This window comes from Xiphophorus maculatus, chromosome 5, assembly GCF_002775205.1.
Source record: "Xiphophorus maculatus strain JP 163 A chromosome 5, X_maculatus-5.0-male, whole genome shotgun sequence".
Lineage (NCBI taxonomy): Eukaryota > Metazoa > Chordata > Actinopteri > Cyprinodontiformes > Poeciliidae > Xiphophorus > Xiphophorus maculatus.
In genome coordinates this window covers 19511041-19535566 of record NC_036447.1, presented here as the reverse complement: position 1 = coordinate 19535566, position 24526 = coordinate 19511041, and the positions used below count along the sequence as shown (strand labels likewise).

The window sequence follows — 24526 nt, the reverse complement described above, 5'->3', positions numbered from 1 at the left end:
CACCCGGCTGAGAAAATGTTGCAGGACTTAAGTGAATGGTGCGCAAGTTATGCGCTTTTAATCAAATTAGCTACATTGCAGACAATAAGCACTTGAAGCGGGTTGACAACTGTACTAAGTTGGCAGTGGGCTGGTGGCTCCCCCCGCCCCAGGGTCTTACTGACGGGGAGGGAAAGTGTCTGCTGTCTGGATCCTGGGCTCTAAAGGCTATTTTGAAAAGTTACCCCTTCTCTTTCTCACTCTCTCTTGCACACACACACACACATGCCCACACACACAGCTGCTAGAAACCATGACAGAAGATGACGGATACAGTTGTCACAGAGGGACAAGTCAAGTTTAGAGATGGAAAAAAGGTTAATTCTACAGCTTTTCTTATCTTTTTTGTTTTGAAATATGCTCTCCTTCCTCCCTGCCCAACAGAGGACAATGTTGTGTGATTTATTGTGTCTTACCAAACTTCTCCACAGTGGAAGACTCGTTGGGTTGTTCTCCAGAAGCCCTCCCCGGTCGCAGGTAGGAGTTAACACTTTCTATTTATGCATCACAAGCACAGATCTTCTCATTTGCTTCACCCAGCACCGATCTCAAAACTTTTCTGTTGTTAAATTAAGCACAACTTGCCAGTTGTCTGTTGGCTGCATGCCGCAGGGTTTAACACATGAGGACGTTGTTTAAGCTAAGCCTGAACAAGAAAATAAACAGAATTCATTTTTGGTTGTGGTCCTTCCAGTTTCATATAAAATGTGTTCCTCAGTGATGGATTCAGATATTAAATGGCAGCTGGCTTTGAAGTGTTGCTAAAAGACTTGTGCTGAAAGCTGGGTAGTACTCTACTGTAAATTGCATTCTTTTCAGTTGAGAATAATTTGAGATGCTATGACAGGCAGCAAATGTTTCAGCACAGATACCCGCTGCCCTGCCTGCGTCCTTGAAGAAACTGGCAAGAGTAGTGGGAATAATCTGAGCTCCTCTGCTATGCTCTAAGTGTGCATTGCACCATGTGAGCTTACTTGTAGCTCAACTTTTATTTTCGGCAGTGCAAGTGGATCAATTCGTTATTTTGGGGGTTTCTTATGACAGATGTGCTGTGGGTAGACATGGGGACATTGGGTATCTCTCAACAAGCCCAATTATCACACAGTAAATGCAAAAAAATCTGTGTTTCCCTTAGATGGCTTGACTTTGCTTGTGTGCAAAGAGAAGAAGAAGAAAGGGAAAAGCAGCGGACACAAGGAGAGGCTGAATGTAACACTGGAGGTATGTTCAGCAGCGGATCAAAGCCTTGCTCCATCTGATCCCTGGTCCAACATTTCCTTCAGCTCTTTTTTAGTATTTCATACACAGCATGTTTGCTGCCTCAAAAAACATGAGTTCAGTATTCAGATTGAAGAAATATGAAGCTATACCTCACAGATGGTTTATAGCACGGTGCAAGGAAGCAGGGTTAGGGATAGGGTTACATTAACCCTAACTGAGCAGAAACATGAGGGAGGAGTAAAGTGAACCCACATAAGTATTTCAAATATAGTTCTACCTAATGACAGCAGAAAGTATATAATGAAACACCACAAGATTTGTGGAACAGATCATAAGCAGCATCGGTTTTAATTCTAAGCTTACAGACAAATATCTGTACATTTATTGAACCTGGGTGTCACAGATGAGCTCTGTTTCCTTCACACTGAGTTCTTACTCATTTACACACCCTTGGAAAAGTATTCACACCCTCAAATCTAAAAACAAAACAAAAAACTCATGTCACATAGACCGACCAGCACAATGCGATATTTTCTTTTTTTTTTCTTTTGCAAATAAAGTGTTAGAAGGACGATTTGAATTAGGATTGGGAACCCTCACAGGTAGTGGGTCAGTGTAGTTCAATTTCTTAGCGACCAGAGGAACTCTGAGCATATTGCGAGCAAACACTTGATCGATTTCATGGAATCTGTAAAAGATATAAAAAAGTTGAAATGAACAGAAGTAGTTTAAAGACATGATTACATTTTAATGTTTGAATTGTGTTGCTAGCTGAAAGTAAGTTAACGCTCTTTCACAGTTACCGTAAATTTATTTTAACTGTTTTTTCTGAACTGATTGGGTGTTCCATTCATTTCAATGGGGCCCAAGGTGATCACAAAATGCTGAATATTTCATAAAATGTAGAATGAGTCAATACCAAAAGCTTTAGCTGGAATGTCCTAAATGTGCAGAATGTGGAAAAAGTTGAATGGTTCAAAGAGCAGAAAATATGCAAGAGTAATTAAGTGGGAAAAAAGTGGAGAAACTGGCAGAGTTCACACTAATTTATTGTGACTTCAATAGATTCATTAGCCAACCAAAACAAATACAGATCAGGGGACGTTGTGTGTTGTCTGGTCTGAAGGTTTAGTATCATTTTCTCCTTCTTTCAGGGGATTTGTGGTGTGGAGCCAGGAACCGGGTATGACGGCGTGCCCTACACTCTGTCCATCCTCTGCCTGGCAAGAACCCTTATCCTGGGTTTTAAGAACAGAGACGCCCTGCTGAGCTGGGATGCTCGGATCCGCCACAGCCTGGGTGAAGGTCAGTGGCTTGGCCTCATGCCGAAAGCACAGTCTTGCCTTGTTACTCTAGGAAATTAAGAATATGTTGCTTTTAGGTTGAGAATTTGTAAAATTTTCAATTTTACAAATTGAAAATTGATAAAGAAAACCATATAGTGTTGCAAGTATACCATATTTTGTTTCTTGTGGCACACAGGAAAAAAATCACTCTCAGATGCTATGTTAAAATGTTTTTGTTTTTTTTAAACTAATAAAAGGGGATTGAATAGTCATTATTTACTGACGTAAGCATACAAAAATGGAAGAACACCGAGTCAATAATTTACTGACGGTAAAGCAGATATGTTTCAGGGAGAAAATGTGCCGGATCCATGTTCAGTTTTCTTTCACTGCTGTTTACTGTCAGGAAAGCCTCTCATGTCTTTTCCAACACCCCAGCAGTTTGATTTTTGAAGCAAAAATAAACTCCTAGTGGACCAAGAGAAGCACATTTGCTATCCATCGCTTTTGTTTGCAGATGCTGCTTGTGTGTCAGATTTATGGACATACCAGAAATGCATCAATACAAAGATTCCAGATGGGACTCTTCAGTGTAAAAAAAAAAATAAAATATGTGATTAATTGCATTAAAATGTTTAATGTGTTGAAATTTCTGTAATTAATTAATCAAAATTAACACGTTAAAGTCCTGACCCTTGTCGAATAATCTCAAAGTGGCTTTTTGAACATTACATCAAGTTCTATACTCTAATGTCCTCCACAATCACCAGATCACCAGATAAAATCAGAGACTATGACTTTGGACCAAGATCTCCAGACACCTTGTTCAATCTACGTCTAGGGTGGAAGCTCATCCTAGCAAGGTGCACCTAATAAAGAGCCTTTGAGAGTATGGATGCATTTGAGTGGTGGTGTGTTTGTGTGTGTTAAATGTAGTGTAACGTCTGCATAAACAGGACTGTGACAAATTAAGGCCAGTGGAGCCCAGAGACCTGCTGAATCATCACCATCACTTCTTTACATTCAAACTTTAGGATCTGTTTTTAGCTCCACCACGGTTATTATGTGGTTCCTGTTCTTTGTGATTAATGACTTCAGTTACCCAGCAGCCATTATGACTTAATGAGAATAAAAACAACTCAGGGTTGGGCTTTTCAAAATATAAATGTTCTTCTGTCTCTTCAGCTCACAGGTTCTTTGTCAGCGTGGAACCAGGCACCAAACTGGAAAGTGGGCCTGCCTCCCTTCATCTGTGCAACAACTTGTTGGTCCTCAGCAGAGGCCTGCCTCCGGTGGTGATTGGTCACTGGAAACTGTCGGCGCTGCGTCGATATGGTGCCGTGCCTCATGGCTTTGTGTTTGAGGGAGGGACTCGCTGTGGATTCTGTAAGTAAATACTAACTCTAAGGATGAGAGAGGCAAGTCAAATCAGCTAGCAAAGTAGGTTTAAAACCTGGTTACTGAGAGGAATTTGTTTGATTTAAACATGCAAAACCACTGAGTGTTTCTCAAAACAACATAAGTTCTTTTTATGCTTGGATGAACTAAAACTAATTTAAAAACGCTGGTAAAATTTGTTAAAGAAGACAGAGAAAAGAAAGCATGGTGAGCAAAAGAAGGAATTGAAATCTCTTCCCTTAAGGTCCACTGATTAAGACTTAGCTCTACGGTTTTCAGATGCAGTCTGATGACAATATTGTAGTAGTTAGAGCTCCGGTGATGGGTCCAGTAAGGATGCAGGGAGGTCAAACACGTCGCAACATTTACAGATCTCAAAGCACTTGTCGTTGTCCAGTAGCTGTCTATCTGTTACCGTGTTTGTACATTTTTCTTGGGAAAAAAAAGGCCATAGATCTTACATTTTGGGCCATTTAGGACTCAAAATTTTTTTTGAAAGAATGATCATGTATTTTTTTTTATATCAACATTAACATTTTAACTATTTTGTTGTCTCTTGTAAAAGAGATCATTGAATGAAAAATAGCTGAATACTACTGGAACTTGAAGTAAATCCTACTCATGTTGTCTGTTGTGTGTTTAGGCGATGGGCCACTTTGGTCCTTGAGGGGATGTTTTAGATGTGTAAGTGATGCACTCATGTAAATAAGGTGTGTTCAAGCAGGGAGACATCCCTGGTGGGAAACTGGCCCTATCGGGGTGAAGTTGAACAAAAATGATACTGTTTTTGTGGACTTCAAGCCTCAGCTGAAGCAGTGAAGTGACCTCTGTCGCCTTTATTTGATGAGGTTGAAAATCACTTTGTTGCTTTTCTGGTGACCCAATCCATCTTTGTTGGCATTTATTGTTCCACTTTTCAAAGTTGTGCAGCATTTGCTGATAAACATGCTGCGTCTGCTGAGTTTTAGAGGTATTTTAATTGACTAGTTTCTTCATTGTACTGAGCAAAAAGAAAACATATTTGTGTCTTTATCATTAGTAGATTGTCTAACCCACTGCTGGGATTTTATCTTTGTGAAGCTACGGCTGCACTATGTCAACGATCTGCAGACTTTTCTCATAGCTTCAATCCTTCTTAAAAATTGTTCTGTAGACTTTGCCATTGTACTTCATTTAAATCAGCTCCTTCTGTATACAAAACTTACCTAGTTGGCATTAAAGTGCAATGGTTCACATTTAATTTCAATTTGAAACGGCTGATTTGAAACATTTGCGCAGTACCAGTGAGCCTTTTTAGCAGCTGATGAGTCTTTTGCTTTTATTAACATGACACTTAAGCTCCGTGGAAAAGAAAATGTGAAAAGCAGCTGTTCACTTCGTTTTCTAGAAATTATGAGTGCTACACATTTTCTGACTTCAGTTCAAAATGACAATTGTATTCACAATCCTGAGAAAGAAATATGACAACCAATTAATGTTCTGTTCTTTTTGTGTCTTTTTTCATGCATCTCAACATAAGAAAGTGATTTATTAAGATATAAACACCAAAAAAAAGATGTTCACTCATTAAAGAAAAGATATCAACTTAAATATGTATTCTAAAGGAAAGTTTGACCATCGTCTCCCCTAAAACTGGATGTTTACTTGAATAATCGTCAGCAAGACGCTTCTTGTAGCATCCTCCAGTCTCTGACATCATCTGAGGAAAGTTTGCCCAACTCGTCACTTTCAGCTGTGAAATGTTTGACGGGTTCCTTCGCATATACGGTCTGCTTTAAATAATCAGTCCACAACATCACCAAAATCCAAGCTTTGGCTCAGCCCAGGACTTTCCATTCCTTAATTCTCAGCCACTCACTGGTGGATGCACTGGTATGTTTTGGGTCACTACGCAGAGTCACTACGCATTTTCCTCAAACACCCTCTGATACTTCATAGAACTGTGGGTGGTTTCCATGATGGTGAGCAAAACATCCCCAAGCCACTCGTTATTTTTTACGTCAACCTTGTTTAGAGTAAAACTCTAATACCAGAATTTTTAGACTTACACACGTCTTTTTGTTTTTATGATGTAGAAATTACTGAAGTACAACTATCAGAATAAAAGCTCTATCATGGGTAAACAGATTGACATTCGGATATCTGAATAGCTCTCAGACCTGTGACACCAGTGCCAATAGATTGTAAAACCAGTAATTTACTGCAGTCATATTCATAGCTACACGTTGCATGTCAGAAATGTATTTCCGAGTCCACCAAAGCCTGCTGCGGATGTTGTTTTTGTCAGGGTTCGAGAATCTTCTGAATGTCAAACTGATGGTGGTCATGAATGTGAAGAATGTCAACCGGCTTACCGCATTTTAAATGACTGTACTGTACTATGGTTGAAGTTTCAAATTATTGAGTTTTACTTTTCATGGTTTCTTGATGAAATAGGAATGTTTCTCCTCGCTGTCGGATTTTTCTAGAGATTTAGAAAGCGTTTGCATTTTTGCAATGCCCATCTTTTCCAGTGAGGGAGTTTAAGTGTGAGTGAATACGAGAATAACCATGAGGTTTTCAGTCTCTGGTTACAATGTTCTCATGAGAGACATCTATAAATACCAGTGCTGGACTCTCAGCCAATCACAAACAGCTTTGTGGTCGCATGTGCACCCGCAGAGTCCTTCTTCTTTTCATCAGAATATTACCCAGCAGACACGGGGGCTGAGGTCCTCTTGCCATGGTGGCAGAAGTGGAGAGGGACAGATGAAGAAATGTGTCAGTTGAGTCTAAAAGTGACATTCCTTGCATGATAGCTTGCAAGGAAGGTGTGGTGTTAGCTGACATTTTGCTTTGCATATCTTCAATAACGGCATCACGTTTTGAAAGTAATAAGGTGCTAGGGTGCAAAATGACTTTCTGTAAAAGCCAAATAGCAAATTTGCATAGCAAGACGCAAGTCCTTGTTTTGCGCTTTGCAAGTCATAAAAAATTAACAGAGTGTATGCTGTGGTTCTGTACAACCAATTCATCATATTTAGCCTGGGAGGTCGAGCAGAAAATCATTTTTCTCAACTTTGCCTTGATGTTCATGTAAATTATTTGATAAATCAGTGTATTCTGGTCCAGTTTCACCTTGTTTATTTACACACCAATTGATCCAAAAAGTGAGAACTAAACTAACTTAAAGTTCTTTATTATTGAGCATTTTATTTCACAGCTGTTTAATTTCCCTTGAGGCCTCATTTGCTCCAACAAAGTAAGCAAGTCTCTGTGTCGTTGCTGTACTTTGTGTTGCAGCTGGTCTTTATAAAAAAAATAGCTGCCCCTCTGTTCCTTCATCAGAGATGAAGACGATGCCAACGTAACATCACTATCACTTTTGTTGCTGTGGAGACATGCAAACACATACAAAAACTTCCTGACAGCGATTCAGCCGGCCCTGTGGGACAGAAGGCTGCTATGTTGTAAAATAAACAAACACAGGAGTTCAGGGTCATAATGTAAGTTTGCCCTTCTGGTAGTGCAATCATGTCCAAACACTCTTCATCAGTAGAGTGCAGTCAGAAGTATCCACACACCCTGAGGTGGACTGGCCAGCCGATGTGCTGGGCAATGCCAGGCAGGTCAGCCAGGGGCTAATTTAACCAAGAAAAGTAAAATTAATTTTTGGCGGACATTTGGTTAATCCGGTGAAATCTCTGATTTCATGTGTAATTAACAATGAAGGTGTTTTTGGGATGTGCGTCATAATAACGCATAAAAGTTTCATTTCAGTTTATGTAGCCACAGTTTACAACAGGTGTCATCTCAAGGTACTTCACAGTTTACCTGAGAATGGGTCGACACAGTAAAACGATGGACGGCTCCAAATGACACTTTCCTGCATCCAAAGCCAACAAAGCCATTACCTCGTCAGAAGAAATACGGCTTTTTGACAAATTAGCTAGAGACCAGCACTAAATTTCGAATAAAATCTAACAAATATTGCCACATTTTTAAAAAATTATAATCACATTATATTACACATATTTATTAATTGAATTCTATAGATTATATTGTAAATCAGATTAATGGTAGGGTTTTCTATTAAAGTTTGTATTCTCAACATCACCTAAACCCCAGTAGGTGCAGATTGTGATCAGCTCCTCTTTAGAAGTTTTCAGGTTCTACTGTAACGACCCGATGAAGGTTTTCCGGGTTATGGGGTCCACATGTGCTCGTTTCAACCCCCTAACGCATAAACGCTTTTAGCGCACACATGCTGACCCAGTAATAAACAATCATCCACAGAATCTGGACAGCCATCCAGCTCCTTGCCCCAGATAAAAGCCATTCAAAGCTTCCATGCAAAGTTGGCAGCCTTTGTGTGTCCCTCAGCAGGTGTAAACACACATGCCTCCTCTGGTCGTACGTTGTTGCACGTGTGAGATAGTTCCTCCTGTGTGTTGTATATTTAGCGTCATTTAGATGGTATCTGCAAGTTAAGTCCAACTAAGCCCGGCTCTTGCCAGGTTATATTAAAGTGTGAGTGACCCACAAAGATTGTAATGTCTGACTGTCCACCTGGCGCTAGCTTGAGTGGGGAAGCATGCTGAACACAAACCTGACTTTAACAGATCCTAAATGCTAATTAATTCAAACTAAATTGCAGGAGATGGATGTTATAGCATCTGTGGGTGAAAAGAAATGCAACTTGAATGCATTTTGGAAAAAAGAAAAAATGGAAGTAATCTTTTTTAAGTGCTTGGCAAGGATTTTAGTTTTAGGCAATTTATGCTTGCATTCCAACACTTTTCAGAGAGAAATGTTTTATTTTTACTCCACTGTGCTGCTGTGAAGTTGTGCTAACTGCAAAAAGCAGAAGATGCAAAAAAACTTAAAGCTTCTGAGGATTCTTGAAAAGTATTTTATGCCGTCTTTAAAATGTCTGAGTTCTCAGTGGCTCCACAAGCTGTAGCTTTCTTGTGTCATCCATTTCTAATAAAGGTTTAAATTATTCAGGATCACAGCAAATATGAAATATTCTTGGTTTAAAACTGCATTTAAATCCTTCTTTTACTTTCAAAGTGCACAAGTATTTTGTTGTTCCTGATAAATCCTGATTTTCAGCAAAGCAACACATTATTTCTAAATTAAAGACACCATGCTGCCATTCTGGTTATTGTTTCTATCTCCCTCTGCAGCTGAAGCGACCTCCTTCCATCTGCACACAGTAATTTACTGTTTGTAGTTTCCATGGTTTTAATGGTTGTATCATGACCATGATATTGTTTTTATTGTTTCTTTACATTTTAAAGCGACAAGGAGAGACAAACAAAGCAACAACTGGTTCCAATAAAGTTCACTCAAAATGTGAAGCACAACACACATAAAAGGAAATCACAAGAGTATCCTAAATATTTTATGTTTGCAGCAGCCGATCACTGTTGGAGATGATGTTTGCTCTCATGTAAAACATTTTATAAAACGGCTCAAGAAACTTTTCCGCACTACTAAAGTGTGGTTTACTGAATGTTGGTCTGGTGCTTGAGACACAAGTGGCCCGTGCTTGAACTGTGTGGTATCTGTGTCTCTCAGTTTCATGTTGTTCTTCCCCTTGAAGCCGAGGCTGCAACTTGTTACATGGTCTCCCAGCAGGAAGTGTTTGGAACCAATAAAGCTATTTGTGGGGGGTGAGGAGAAGTCTCTTCTTCTCAGTTTCATGAATCTCACTAAACAGCACAACTGGGACAGATGAAAGGGTGAATGCTCACTCCATCCATTAATATGGCAACACAAAATGCAGCTTTACATCAATTAGGCTTATTCAAAATAGAAGATACTGTTTATTTGATTTAGAAAACAGACTGTGTCTGAACAGCATTGATGATGACTCCAGATGAAATGTCATCATCCATATTTGGTGCTCGCTATTTTTTTAAAGAGAAAATTAGCTATTAAAATTATGTTTATTGTCAAGAAACAGTTGTTAAAATTACTCGTATTCTTTCAAAAAACAATACAACAGCTAATTATGATTTGCTAGTGTTTATATATTTAACGACTCCAAAATATATTTCCTTCTTCAACCAGTTCCCACGTCAAGGAGTCAGATAAATATATTAGTTCTGTTAAGACTTACTGTTATGTCTTGAATGTTGTATTAATTAACTGTTTTAAAAATATTCTAATAAGGTCAAGTAAATAATTCAAGAATAATTCCCAGTAAATCAATTTTTTTGGTTGGTTTTTGGAGTGGAATGGGCAAAACGCTAAATCCTCCCACTCAATGTGCTTCTTACTTGTAGCTTTTCCTCTATTGTAGGCTGCTTGGCTTTAAAAAAGGAAATCTGCTGGGTGCCAAAAATATTACGCACAGTGCCCTCCACATTTATTGGAACCCTCGGTAAAGATGAAAAGCCATGAAGTAGATTCATCTTTTGTTGCAGAGGCAAAACCTCAGAATAAAAGCTCCACAGAGGGAGGAAACTATACAGTCTTATAAAATATTTGAGCCTACAAACTTGGCTCTGTCCTGAATTGTGGCACATCCAAAGATTTCTGTAGTCTGGAAAAAATTAAGAGATCACTTAAAACGATCAGTTTCTCTGATTTTACTTTTGTAGGAATTTGTTTGAGTAAAATGAACATTGTTCTTATGAACTACTGATATATCTCTGAAATTCCAAGCAAAGATTTAGTATTTATTTGCAGAAAATAAGAAATGGTCAGAATGATATAAAATATGCTGTGTTTTCAGACATCAAATAAGGCAAAGAAAACAAGTTCATATTTATTTAGAAACAAGAATACTAATGAGTTCAGAAATCAATATTTAGTGCACTAGCGGAACAAGTCGGCGTCGGGCCGGGGGGCGGGGCTAATGACCGGACCCTTTATACCCAAATAATAAACTCATGATAATTTAACTTTACAACATAGACATGCCCGCAACAACGGAGCTTACAAGTTTCACTGCCACAAAGAGCGACTATGTCATTCTGAAATCCATCTGACATGAAGTATATATACTGTATATATATATATATATATATATATATGTGTGTGTGGAGGTGTGGGGATGGGCGTGTGTGTGTGTGTGTGGTGACACTGAAGCACATTTCTCTTAGCCACTCTTCAAAATAGAAAAGACAAGAAAACATGCCATTCAAATAAGTCCGATGTTTGATGTTCTTCAGCCTCTAAACTAGAGCTCATCTTCAGATGAATCTTTGACAAATGACACAAAATCTCTTAGCATCCTGGTTAGAAAAATTCCCAAACTCCCTGATTAATATAAGATTATTCTACTGTAAAAAAAATTGCTGATTTATTTGAAGGGTTTGTATCGATAAGCGTGGAGGCCACAGACAACAATAAACCTCACAGAAAAAATATTAAACCTTTAACTTTAACATTGTTGCAGGCTCATATTGTTGGAATTAATTCTGTTTTTCTTTTTGTATTTTCTTTTCGTTTTATGACCATTTTATGTCTTCCTCACTTGATGTATTCGTGAGAATAAATCTGTAACCTTGTTGGACGAAAAAGCAGAAAACAGACTTTTCCATTGGATACACTTATTTTTTTCTTTCAGATGTCTTATGATGCTTTTGTTTAAAATGTCTCAATGACATTACCTAAAAATTATTCAGAGTTGGAGCATTGTGTAATATTAACAAAAGCTATGGTAATCAGATGACAGCTGCTTCACAGAGAGTCATTACTGGATTGTCTGTTTTGCATTTGCTATGTTTCATTTCTTTCAGGATTCATGTGATTGTCACAGGGTCTCGCATCATAGATACGTCTCTTTCATTACAGCTAAAACCGGATGTCACTCTAAATCACTGAGCCTTTTGCTCATGCTGAGCAGTTTCAACATCTCAATAAACTGAACAACTAATGAATCAGATACACTTTCACCGCATTAAAGCTGAGCGACGATTCAAGTGAGAAACTCAATTATTGAACTCTGACCTTTGAAAACATATTTCGGTTGGCTTTGATGCTATTTCAATCTAAAGTTTACAGCGTGAGTTGCTGACTGTAACAGCAGCACTGAAGCATGACGGAGATGTTATTTAAAAAAACGATTCCCATCTGAGATTCTTTTTTCCATTATAAGCAGCTTTACAAAAACAATGTTTTATGGATATATATTTATCTTTAACTAATCTACAGAGTAAGAGCTGACTCTGACTCACTCTCTGGTTTCTTTGATGCACTACTTCCACGCGTCATGATTTTTATTTTACTTTTGCTCTGTTTATTGTTCGTTTTTGTTGCAGTTTTCCTAGACAGTTTGTGCTGCGTGGGCTTCAGCAGACACCCTGTGAGCTCAACCTTTCTGAGGAAGGGTTGTTGCTGTCTCAAAACACAACCTAACCTTCACAAAAACTCCTTTTTATTCATCATGCGTGTACCTCTACCTCTGTGTCCCAGGGGCCGGGGTTTTCTTCCTGTCTTGCTCAGAAGGAGAGCAGATCAGTTTCTTATTTGACTGCATCGTCAGAGGAATCGCCCCCAGCCGAGCCTTGCATGGCGTGTCGACTAACCAGCCAGGTGAGCATTGAATTATCTCCTACACAGATAAAACACAAATTACTAAGGATGAAAATAAAGTGGTCCAAAATTTACGAGTAAATCCTTGCAGGTGAAATTTCCAGCAAGAACTGTTAGCAATAGATCTCAAAAGTGGTTCTTCCACATTTAATTCATTGTACAATTACATAGAGAATTAAACAAATCTATTATGGGGAAGTTGTAAACACACACACACAAACACAAAAATGTTGCAGAAGCATGTACACCCAATGCTGGCCAAACTGCGTATGAGGCCTTTAGAGGTTCTTCCTTTGGGAGCTCACTTCCAGGAACACCCATCATCATAATTATACATTTAGGAGAGTCAAGCAAAATAAACCAAACAAACAAAAGCTGTTCAAAAGCAAACAACAGGAACAGTGGTGCTAACTTGTAAACCATAGGTCAGGCACAAGCAATGGAAGTGATTCAGTTAGTAATACCTTTGGATTCTGGTGATATAACTTCAAATTATAAAATAAATGCTGAAGGAAATAAATTTCTTCCAAAAAAAAACAAAACAAAAACAGGCTTTTAACAGGGAAACATACATTTTCTTACTAAAAACCTTCAGTTACTTCGATATGTGACCTCATGTGTCCTGTGACGGAGGTTTACTGCCTGTTCAGCTGCATGCATGTAGCATTTGTGTCGAGGCGCCATGCAAACGGAAACACAACATGCCTCTACCCCCGGCGTGTCAGCAGGGAGATTAAGGGGTTGTGTTTCTGCGCGTGAATGATGTGCAATTGAAACATATTGTTGATTTCACAGGAGGGAGACTCAGGAGCTGATTGACACACTAAGGAGCTCCATGGTGACACCAGCACAGATTTAGCACTATGTGTTACAATCCACCTTCCTGGGTTTAAGCATTTATAGTGTTTTTGGTGCTAAACTTGCTCTGAGCATCTTAAGGAGAAATAAACACACAGATGGTTCAATTTGCTCACAAGGTCTGAGGAGGTATTTAGAGTCGTTTTGTTGTCACCCACAAAAACTAAATAGCAACAGAGGAGGTGTTTTTACTTCTTCTGATAACTATTCTTTTTTCCTTTATTAAAGAAAAGTCAAAAAGTAAAATTTTCATCTTTCAATCCAAAATGAGTGCTGACTGTGCTCCATGTATTTTAACATGTATTTTATTCTGCGTGTAATATATCAACACAGCATCAAACTGCTGCAAACTGATTGTTCTCCCTTCAGCCAAACAAACAACATGCAGACTTTGCAGGGTGATTTAGAAATATTCAGGTGCCTTTCAAATTATTGGAAACGTCATTAGAAAATTCCATATTTTTTATACTTATTTCTGAAAGTGAAACTATATTTACAGATTCATTACACAATGAGTGAAAAATTTCAAATTGCCAGCATTTGCATCTAGTCTCAAGTATTTATTTATTCCTTATATTGATTTTTGATAAGTATAACTGAGAGATAAATGAAACCATAAAATTAATTATCTCAGCAATTTTGAATATTGTAAAAAAAAAAAAAAAGCTGAGCAAACTTCCAAAAAGAGTTAATATTTTACTCTAATTCTACATTTATTTTAGTGTTAACCCACCAATCAGTGTTCTCTGAATCCTACATCACGCGGTGCTGAGAATAACCTATAATTAGCGATACGCAGCGAAGTTAGCAGATGTTACCCGACCCCGCGCATAGCGTAGTGAAGAAACCTGGCATCTGATCTGCAGCAGTAGCTGCCGTGCAGGGGCACCGATCCAGGAGGCTGATGACACGTACGCTCTGTGACCTGCAGCAGCATGAGCTCACAGCCACACCTCAGCATGTGTGTGTGTGTGTCAGGGCTTAGTTGTCTAATTAGTTGGGTTTTACTTCAAGTTTTAGTCTAAGTTAGATGGTTATTAGTTGGGACAACTGGTAGATGTCACATTTACACACAGTGGACCAATATTTTAAAAGAATGGTGTCATCAACACAATAAACAACTCAACTTCAGGCTTAACTTTATTGAAACACTTGATATGTTGGGAAAAAAATCATTGATTTTCTCAAAGAAGGTAAAAATACATGGTCTTGTGGAATCATAGTGATAAAGAGGTGAGGGTTAGATTTAACCCTAACCTCTCTCCAGTCGAAGTACAAAGTCAGGGAATATTTCTTCACATTTACTGTCTATTTGTGGCCACATATTGTTGTAATACAGACTGCAGTGGTAACATTTCATTCTAGTCACTTAAGTTTTTTTAAATTCAGCAAAGTGCTAAATATCCTTTCAATTTTGCTTTAGTGTGGTTCATATGGTGCTTTGCAAGAACCTGCATTAAACATTTTGCTATGCTACATTCATTTTTTTTTTTATTTATATTTTATGTGAGAGACCAAGATGAACTAGTGTATAACTGTGATGTGAAAGAAGAAGACTCCATGGTTTTCAAAAAATGTAATCCAGTCGTTTTCTGCTCCCCTGAGTCAACACTTATCTAGCAGCTTTGCATATCTAGAGACTGAACTTTCTCCCATCCTGGCATGCCGCCTTATTCCAGCTCTTGAGTGGACTTGAAGTTTCCCATCTCGCCACAGACTGTGGAATTGTGCTTTGATTTCAATCATTCCTTTGTGTTTGGTGAAGTTAACTTTCCAGAAGGTGAACTTTGAACCCAGTGTAACCAACTAGTGTAACTTACGAATAGATAAGTTGAGAAACTTAGATTTCAATGTTGAAGTTACAGTTAGTCTATCTTTCTAAGTTCAAAAAGGAGGATAATAAGTACAAACAACCATATTATCAAGAATGAACAGATTATTTAATACAACTTGAAACAGAATATTACGGTACAGTTTTTTTTTGTTCCAACATAAAGTGTCCACCTTTTTTATCAGGCAGTGTATTTTCTTTTGGTTCAGATTCCTTATAGTTCAGTTCGTCCTTTGGAAGTTTTGTTTTCTTAGTTCAGTAATTTAAGTCAGTCAGTCAAGTCTTTGTTAAATGGCCATGTGTTTCTTTGGATCCAAAATCTTATCTTATCCAGTGCAAAGTAGGCAGCGGATCCAGCAGTCCCAGGTCTTGGGTTGAACCCTGGAGCTCAGCAATCCAATCCAGGCCTGCGATGCTATGCAGCTGCACAGTCTTCAAAGTTGCATGGGGTTCAGAGAAAATCACAGTAAAAATGTGTTTTACTGCCAGGGATCAGGTCACGGATCTTCTTTTCTCTTAACCGTTACCGGAATTAATCAAGAATTTATCTTATAGCATGCAGTAATTCGCACAACGTGCTACAGCCAGCTACGGTTTTCTTCTTCTTTTTCTAATAGTTTCCTGCTGTCTAAACCAGAGTGTAACTCACAAGCCACCTGCTGGCGGTTTCTGGTATGACAAGAAAACTCAAAATGAAAATATAACTAAATTGCTGGGAACATTAAATAACAAAACAAAATCCTACAGAAATAAAATACCACTAACAGTACCACACATATACATGTGGGTTACACCAGTCCCAGACTTTTTAGCAGCTTCTAACCCAGCAGCTACCAATTGTGGTCTTACTGCCTCTTTTTGATGAATCCCCGCCCCAACACGTGAATCAAATGGCTTAATTACCTCCTCTGCATGTACTGTATTCTTGTTGTGCAGAGGTCTGGTGATGAGCTGTTCAATTGCTTCAGGTGTGCAGAAAAGCATCTAAAAAAACCAATAGCACCCAAAGACCAGAGTCCTGTATTAGTTGGACCTTTCTTCTCATCAGTGTTGTTTCTTTTTTCTTTTACTGTATAAACAGCAGGTCGGGATGCAGACCCCGCCTCTGCAGAGAAACGGATCAGCCAGGAGACCTGCGAGCTGGAGAAGAGACTCAGCATGTTGTCTCAGTGCAGTCTGGCCAGTAGCTCATGTGAGTCCTGCTATAAACCTTCCCTTTGGGTTTCAAACCAACAGTGTACCACTCATGATGCTGTTCTACATATCGCTAATCCATTTATCATCTGTCCAGCCACAGACTGTGGAGATATTTTTGTCTGAATTATGTGTGTGTTAGCCAGAAATCTGAAGAGGTCCTACAATTAATTTGCACTGATTGTCTCTGGAGACGCAGTGAGAGTTTAGTGGGTAAATTATAAGTCACTGCAGCAAATGACGGCAGTTCTAGTTTTTTTTTCTTTTTCTAACATATCCTGTCTGGCATTGTGGTACTTTGTTTTTGTGTCAAGGTGAGGCCCAACAGATTTACTTTCACAAGCGGAGCGTTACGGCTTTTGCTATGATGGTCTGCTTGATAAAACTTAAAATAGAAATTTCTTTGAGTTTATCTGAAATGTAATGGACAAAGTTTGCTTCTAAACCTGCAGAAAGAGAACAAAACGAGAAACCACAACTACAAACATATGTACTGTATATATTAAGATATTGGTACGTGGTAATGCAAAATGTATTTAGCGGCAACTGCAGCCCAACTCGGTGTGTATCTGACAAACACCTGAATCTAAACACCGGTGTGTGTGTGTGTGGGGCTGTCAAATGACTGATCCTGCAGGATCAGTCATTTGAACAGCATAGATGTTCTGTTGACTTTTCTCTCAGTCGGTGTGGTTACTCACCTTTTCATCAAAACCTGTTGGCTTTCTTCCCCTCTCCAGCCTCCACTTACAGCTGCAGCACATCTGTTGCCGGGGACGACCACAGCTTCTCCAGCTCCTCATCCAGTCAGTCGGATGCAAGTTACGGAAACAGGTTTCCGTTTTGGGTGGAGCCCTCGGTCAGATCGCACCTTTCCAATGAGATGTCGTCTAGCTCCTCCACGCTGAAGGCTTTGACCCGGTCAGACGACAGACTATACGGCGCTGCCAGGGACAGCTCAGGGAGCCATCAGTCTTCTGCACAGCGCCAACCTCGAGGGCTTAATGACTGCGACCGCCAGAGCTCCTTAGACAGTGGGATTGGAATAGCGACAGGCAGTCAGTCATCGTATTCTGGGAGCTATTCTTCATGCAACGGGAGTCTGGACATGGCCAGCCAACAAGGAGGAGGAGGAGAGGACGATGAGTCAGTGGTCAGCCCTCCTGCTCCTTTCAATCCCCCTTCTTCACCTCCTCCAATGCCTCCTTCATCACCTTTTCACCCCATGGTTGTTCCGGAGCACAAATGCCCATCCAGGTGCGCCTCCCAAGCATCTCAGAGACGCAGCGCGGAGTACCAGATCCCCAGCCTGCTCAGACGGTGGTATGACACCCCCAGGAGTCTTCTTCAGGCCCTGACGCTGAGGGAATCGTCCGCCCAGAAAGCCCCACCAGACCTGAGAGGCAAGGCCTTTACCGGCGGAGGCGGTGGTCAGGAACAGAGGTTAGATGTGAGAGGTCCCAGAAAACTGAGGGCTCAGTGTCAGTGGATGATGCAGCGCTCAAACTCCTGGGGTAGTGAGAGAGCGCCCCCTGTGGACAGTGAAGGAGAGTCCATACCCTCGGCTCAGGTGGCCTCAAGCAGCTCGGTTCCAGCAGAGTCGCAGGTACCAAACTTTCTCATCTTCTCTTTCTGAGATCCGCTTTACTCTCGCATTGCCGCTAAACAATAAAACAAAACCAGCCGTTTATTTCTTAGGATGTTGATAAAAAAGGAGAACCTGGTAGATGAGCCGGAGATTGCTTCTCACGAGACACTGCAAAACTAATATGAGTAAGCCAGGATAGAAAAAGAAAATCATAAAAAGCCATTTAAACTACTTCTATATATTGTATTCATTTGCATTCACCATTGTCCTTACACATCACAATAATACAGGGCCTTCTACAATAATTGAACTTTTTCACATTTTGTCACATTGCAATCACAAATTTTAGTGCATTTAATTGGATTATTTATATGATGGTTGAATTAAATGCATTCATTTGAAAGACAAATATGTTACATATTTTTAAAAGTGTTTGACTAACCACAGTCTGAAGCGTGTAGTGCATTTGTATTCAACCCCTCTAACTCGTTGGTCTGGTCTCTACCTATTTTACACATTTAGAGGCTGAAGTTTTTCTTCTTTCTTCTCTGGATCACACATCGAGCTCAGTGAGTCAGACTGGATGGAATCAGTGAACATCTACATTCAAGTGTTGCAACAGATTTACTTTTGGACTTTGACCATGCCATTGTTTAGGGTCTATTTTCTGCTGGAGGGTGGACCTCTTCCCCAGTCTTAAGTCTTCTGCAGCCTCTAACCAGGATTATGCTGCATTTAGCTCCATTGATCTCTGATCAGCTTCCCTTTTATTGCAAAAAAATCCCCCTCACTCCCGTTGCACTAAATGGGTGCTTGAAGTCTCACGAGTCAAAGACATGTGAGATTCGGGTCTAGTAACCAGAACTGAAGAAGCCTTTGATATGAGAGAAGAAAATCTTTGAGTAACAAGACATAACAGGCAACTGGTTTCTGTTCTATCATTCAAGATAACAAAACGTCAGTCATTTGTTTACATTCAACAAGCTCCTTGAATTGAACAATAGTGACCTTTCTTGTTATTTTAACGGAATCGTTTGATACAAGTAGGAATGAAAGCTAAAATGCAATAATCACTAAAGATGACCATCACCTATGTTCCCTGCAGCCAGCTCAATATCAGATTCAATACGTTCAAACATCAGATCAGCTGTAAGAAATTCAGAGGAGTAAACATGACCTGAAACATCTTGTAGGTGGTGGAGTGCATGTTTTAGCAGCGTGGGCAGCATTTAGTTAGATATTGAAGTAGTCCTAATGCTCCACCCCCCCCCCCAAAAAACAGAAACACAGATTACATGTTATCTGCTGTGAGAAAACAGGGGCGACTCTTTAGTGTCACTCTGCTGTCTGATTTCAGGTCGGGATAAGAAATACATGAGAAAAGAGACGGGAACTGGCAAATATTTGTGTTTCCTGATTGATAGCCTGTCTCTTTGTCTACATGTTATGTCTGTCCTTTCATCCATCTCTTGGTTTCCTTTTCCATCTGTCTCAGTCTCTGTCCATTCCTCTGTCAGTCTATCATTTCACCACTTCATTCATCCACCTGTCAGTCAGTCTTTTCTGAAATTATGACATGATCCCTGTGTAGGGATCCTGTTTAGAGATAATACACAACAGGTTACTGTTCATATAGTACAAGGACGATGTTGATGCTAATATTCTTTAAGCTGTTTCTACAGATTTTGATTCTCACACTAAAAGTTTGGACGTACAACTATCTGGTCCGAATGACTTTGGATGTCTTTGGTCACAGAACCACGGGTAGAGAGACATGCAGAGTAGATCCAAGCTCTGCACAGAGGTGACAGTAAAACAAAGCCAAGTATTTTTAAAGCTCTGAGGTAACTGAGCTGGAGCACAGAAGTAAGAGGCCTATTATTATTATTATAGGTGTCCATCACCAGCCCGCCTGCTGGTCCGTATTGTTTTCTCTTTGATATGTTTGTCTGAAACCTGAAAAAGCCCCTAGACGACATCCCCCGCTCTGCGGCTAATTAATTCTCCGCTGGGTTTGTGAACAGAGGCTTCTTCTTGTTGCTGGGAAAACTCATCGGAGCAGCGAGTTTTTAAATTAATTAATTTTTTTGCTAATCACTTGTATGAGCGTGCGTTAAACTGAACATGTGTGAGGAGAAGCAAAAGGTGACTGATGGAGTAAATGACAGGTGATGAAACTGCCAGAAAGTCCTGCTGAATGAAACACAGATGACCTTTGTTTCAGAACTTTGTCAGAATGAAACAAACCATGGCATCCTGACTCCATAAGCAGCGTAACGTCTCTAAAGATAAACTGTGTCACATGATGTCACTGAAGACCTGGCTGGTTGCCTTATTACAGGCTGTGGGGAGGAGAAAATGGTGAAATTGGCTCGCTGTCAGACACTTCTCCAGGAGGAGGCCGCCACCCTTTTGTCTCCTGTCTGCCACCTCTGAAGATGTCAGCGATGCCTCTCAACTCCGTAGCATCCTCTTTTCTTTGCCTCCTCTTCCTCACTGTTGCTCCTCTATTAATTCATTTTGAAGCCTCTTTGTCTACAGCAGCTGTCTCCCTCCTACTGTCCGTCTAGCCGACTGAGTATGAGGAAAAAACAATTTACTGTCTTGACTTAAGTGCTTGTCTGTCTGCTCTGTTTGGTTTATATTACATTACACCACAGCTTCAAAGAGTGTAAAAAATGCTCTTATAAGTAATCGCCCTAGATGATGATGAAAGATGCTCTTGCACATTTTGCAGCCTGTACTTCAGGCCTCTGACTTGTCAGCATTATTTACTTTCTTTCAGACAGAATATGTGAGCCATATAAAAACAAAAGAACACAAAGTCAAAAAGCTTTTCTGCAGAGGCCCAAACACCATTGAGTCCATCAAGTAGAAAAGTATCGCACAGAGCTTAGTCCAGTTTTTTTTTTAATGTTTTCTGAATGGTATCATACCCTGAGACAAAACTAATATAGATCTACATTCTGACTCTTCTTCTGGAAAGTGAAAGTTTCACCTTCTCTTGTTTGGAAAATAGCTCAACCTTGGCGAGATTGAATGGAGAGCATCTGTGAACATCAGCCTTCAAGTCTCCTCACCAATTCTCAATTGGATTTAGTTCTGGACTTTGATTAGACCATTCAAAGGAATAAATATGTTCTGATTTATAACATGGAGTTGTCCTTTGCTCTCCCATCTTCCTAATCACTACTGAAGGAAGGTTGTTTGGTGGGGTTTGCAAATGGATCCCTGGGCAGAAGCCAATGATATTTAGGGGCCAAGGCGTGGAAAAGTTTGGGAACCTTGTATCTAACAAACTTTGGAAGCCTTCAAAGAACAACTGGATCCATTCACTCAGATTCAATTATTCAAAACAAGTATACTCTGTCTACTGAAGAGATTACTTCAAATGGCATCTGGGGTCTGTGGATTTTAATTTGGGGCATCAGAGTAAAGGGGTTGAATACAGCTGCACACTTTTCAGATTATCTGTAATAATATTTTGAAAGTGACATGTTGTTGAATTTCCCTTAGGGTAATCAGGGGGAAAAAGGCGTAATGAAAGTGTATGCCACACTTTTGAGATTTTTATTTGTAAAACAGTGGGACCTGCTGTTGAGGGCATAATGCATATTTCTCCTAATTTCTTCTAACATGTTTTTCTTTTCATCTCGATCTATTCCGTCTAGGAACATGGCTCTTTATTAACAGATCTTTCTTCTGTCTTTTCTACCAAGACACAAGGTACGTAGTATGAAGTGTAAGACTAATTGTTTCCTGTTTATGTACTCTAACATATTTACTAGTTTTTGATTATATTAAGAGAAAATATTTTTTAAAAGCTGCACTTCATTTTAATAAAAACCTTTTATTATTTCATGGTTGTGTTCAATGACCTCAATGCAAATGAATGTCATAAACTGTTGCCAAACTCTTGTGCAGGAGAGAAACTCGGAGACAGTGAGAGTGTTAAGGTCAAAGGTCTGAATAGGAAGTTGTCTGGTTCACCACCTTCAGTTCCTCCTCCGCCTCCTCCCCTGACGCTTAGTACGCTCAGAACCATATCAGCATGTGGTAAGTAAAAAGTCATTTTTTGGTTAAATGAAAATTATATTTTTTGTGTTAATTTTCTGACATAAAATGCTCTCTGAACTCGATGTGAGACCGAAAATCTCCAGGGACGAACATCAGGGTCTGGTGCAATATGACCTGCACCAGACAGAGCCCTAATGCCAAGTCCTGCTGCTTTGGTCAGTTTTAGGAAATGGAGCATTTCCTAAAGGAAGCCTTTGCGGTTTGGTTTTCCTTTCCTCACAAAACAGCAGAAAAATACTACATGACTGGAAGAACTGTAGCGACTGTGGTTGAAGAAGCAAAGGCTCGAGTATGGGAGGAATTCAGAGATTCTATGGAATGTTTGTATAGCCCAAAAGAAGTCCTAGAAAACTGTTTTAATGACCCAGAAAGAGAAAGGAGGGACCATCCCAGGCTGTGTTTCAATTGGTTGATCATCCAGATGGAGGATATTATTTGTAACCCTTGCTGAGGGAGTCATAGGAGTCAGGTCAATATGCGTTTTGTAGGACTCGAGAGGTGTTATGACAATCTTCCCTGATTTATTTTATGGGGTGCTATAGGACTACAGAGGGGCTGGGTTACCTTTAAGAACTATCTGGCATACGCAAAGAAATATATCTGGATTATTGGCACCAAGATGACTTTGTTTCCAATGTTGGTTCATTCCCTCAGCAACTGTCTCCTGTCCTTCATCCATTTCGTGGTGTTCGTGGTAAATATTGAGTTTTCTCAGTTTTTGGTACATGTGGTTCTCTTTGGTGTCGTCAAGCCATAACCTAGGATGAATTGGATCTATTCAGTGCAGCATGTTGTGTGGTTTAAATGACATCAGCTGGTCTGGTATACTGGAAAAAGGGTAATTGCTCTGTCTGGTTAGGGGTGAGACTTTGCGTCAAGCAGAGGGGTTGAGATGTCGTGCTGTTTTGGTCATGAGTGATGGTAGGATGGAGATGTTATAGTTTTCTCTGCAGTAACCCAGTCTGGGTTCAGCATCAGAGACAGCTTGAGGAGCTGCTGCTTCCCTGCATTGAAGGGAGTCAGTTAATGTGATTCGGACATCTGACCAGGATTGATCAGAGGTTACTCTGGGAACTCCCAGAGGAAGTTGGAGAGCGTGCCTGGGTTTCCCTCCTGACTTACTACATCTACAACCCAATATTTAGTAAGTTAATTATTGACGCAAACTTTGTTGTGTTTTTTTTCAGCTATGTTCCCGTCCATCCGAGAATCTCATCCGTCTCCATCCACTGGCCTTCACAGAGACTACGGTAGCAACTACGTTAATATCCCCACTACTGCCCTTCAGGCCACGACCACAGAGCTGCTGTACTCACAGCTGAACCTGCACAGCTCAAGTCATGAGTCCAGTCCATACAGAGCTGTGAGACGGGATCTCCTGCAGCTCTATAGGCACAGTAAGAACAAATCACTGTTTTTTCCCCCCTTTTTCTGGATGCACAATTTTGCTCCTGCCTTTTCCTGCAAAACATAACCGCATGTGGATGTTAACTGATTATTGATTTGTTAGGAAATGTCAGCTATAGTAAAACAGAGCAACAACTGCATTGTGCCCCCACTATTTTCTACACTTGTTTATAAAAGGACCCTAAACTTCATTTATATCAATATCTCATTGACTAAAAGTCAATACATGTTAAATAAATTTTTTGGTACATGTTGAAAAGATGATTAAGTCAAATTAGCAAGGAACACAAAAAGAAATTCAATACTGTTTTAATAGCAAAAGAAAAGTATTTAAAGGGAAACATTTTTTTTCACAACAGGTGAAACTAGATGCAATAATTCAGAAGTTATTTCAAAAATCAACACAGAAATGGAAACATTTATTTCCTAAGTACCAGAACAGAAGTCCAGCCTAATGAATCATGAATCAAGTGTGAAGAAACAAATGCATGTTTCTCTAAATTTGTCTGTCAATAAGTTAAAAGATGTTGTGAAATGACATCCAAATATTCCCCCCCAGAAGATGATGCCATCAGGTACGCCCACCTCGACATCGCTGCCATGGAAACAGCTCAGAGAGTGGGGGCGGAGCATGTTCAGGGCAGAGAGGACAGGCTGACTCAGCTGGAGAGCAGGTGGCGAGGGCCACCGAACTGACTCTGCGACGCCCAACTCCAGAAGCACTTCAGAGTGGTTTTCCACCGCAGCCCCCTCTGAATATCTCAGTAAGCTGGAAGGCCTGCTCCCAGTCGGCCGTACCGATCGCTGCTGCACTTACACACACCCACAGGTTCACCAGCGCAGTCATTTCCACAAGCAATTCATTCCACTAAAAGTAAGAAAATGTGTGGGAGGTTTTTCTGCTGTTGTCATCTTGTAAAGTGCAACTTGTTTTTAAATTAGTGTTTGACACAAATTACACTGCATGACACTAAACGTAAGGTATTGAGTTTTGTTTTGTTTTTTTACACAATGTCGGCGCACTAGTAAAAACGTACTTAATTAGGAAGGAATGACGCCAAAGTCATGATTGATTTAGACAGAAAAAAGAAAGCAGGG

General features: G+C 39.9%; 1 protein-coding gene across 1 annotated transcript; it reads left to right on the top strand.

Moving 5' to 3' along the window:
* Window positions 1-265: 265 nt before the first annotated feature.
* Window positions 266-24386, top strand: LOC102231405 (protein Dok-7-like). Its single transcript, XM_014476050.2, has 12 exons — window positions 266-356; window positions 471-516; window positions 1175-1260; window positions 2415-2565; window positions 3732-3932; window positions 12354-12473; window positions 16244-16354; window positions 17097-17962; window positions 21616-21670; window positions 21869-22000; window positions 23209-23418; window positions 23988-24386. The coding sequence occupies exons 1-12, from the start codon at window positions 303-305 to the stop codon at window positions 24122-24124; spliced, it is 2169 nt and encodes a 722-aa protein (XP_014331536.1). The 5' UTR covers window positions 266-302; the 3' UTR covers window positions 24125-24386.
* Window positions 24387-24526: the final 140 nt, after the last annotated feature.

Excerpts from the sequence above, each read along its gene's own strand:
- LOC102231405 (XM_014476050.2), top strand. The coding sequence starts at position 303 with ATGACGGATACAGTTGTCACAGAGGGACAAGTCAAGTTTAGAGATGGA. Across the intron at positions 357-470 it reads AGTTTAGAGATGGAAAAAAG|TGGAAGACTCGTTGGGTTGT; the intron begins GTTAATTCTACA and ends ACTTCTCCACAG. Across the intron at positions 16,355-17,096 it reads CAGTCTGGCCAGTAGCTCAT|CCTCCACTTACAGCTGCAGC; the intron begins GTGAGTCCTGCT and ends TCCCCTCTCCAG.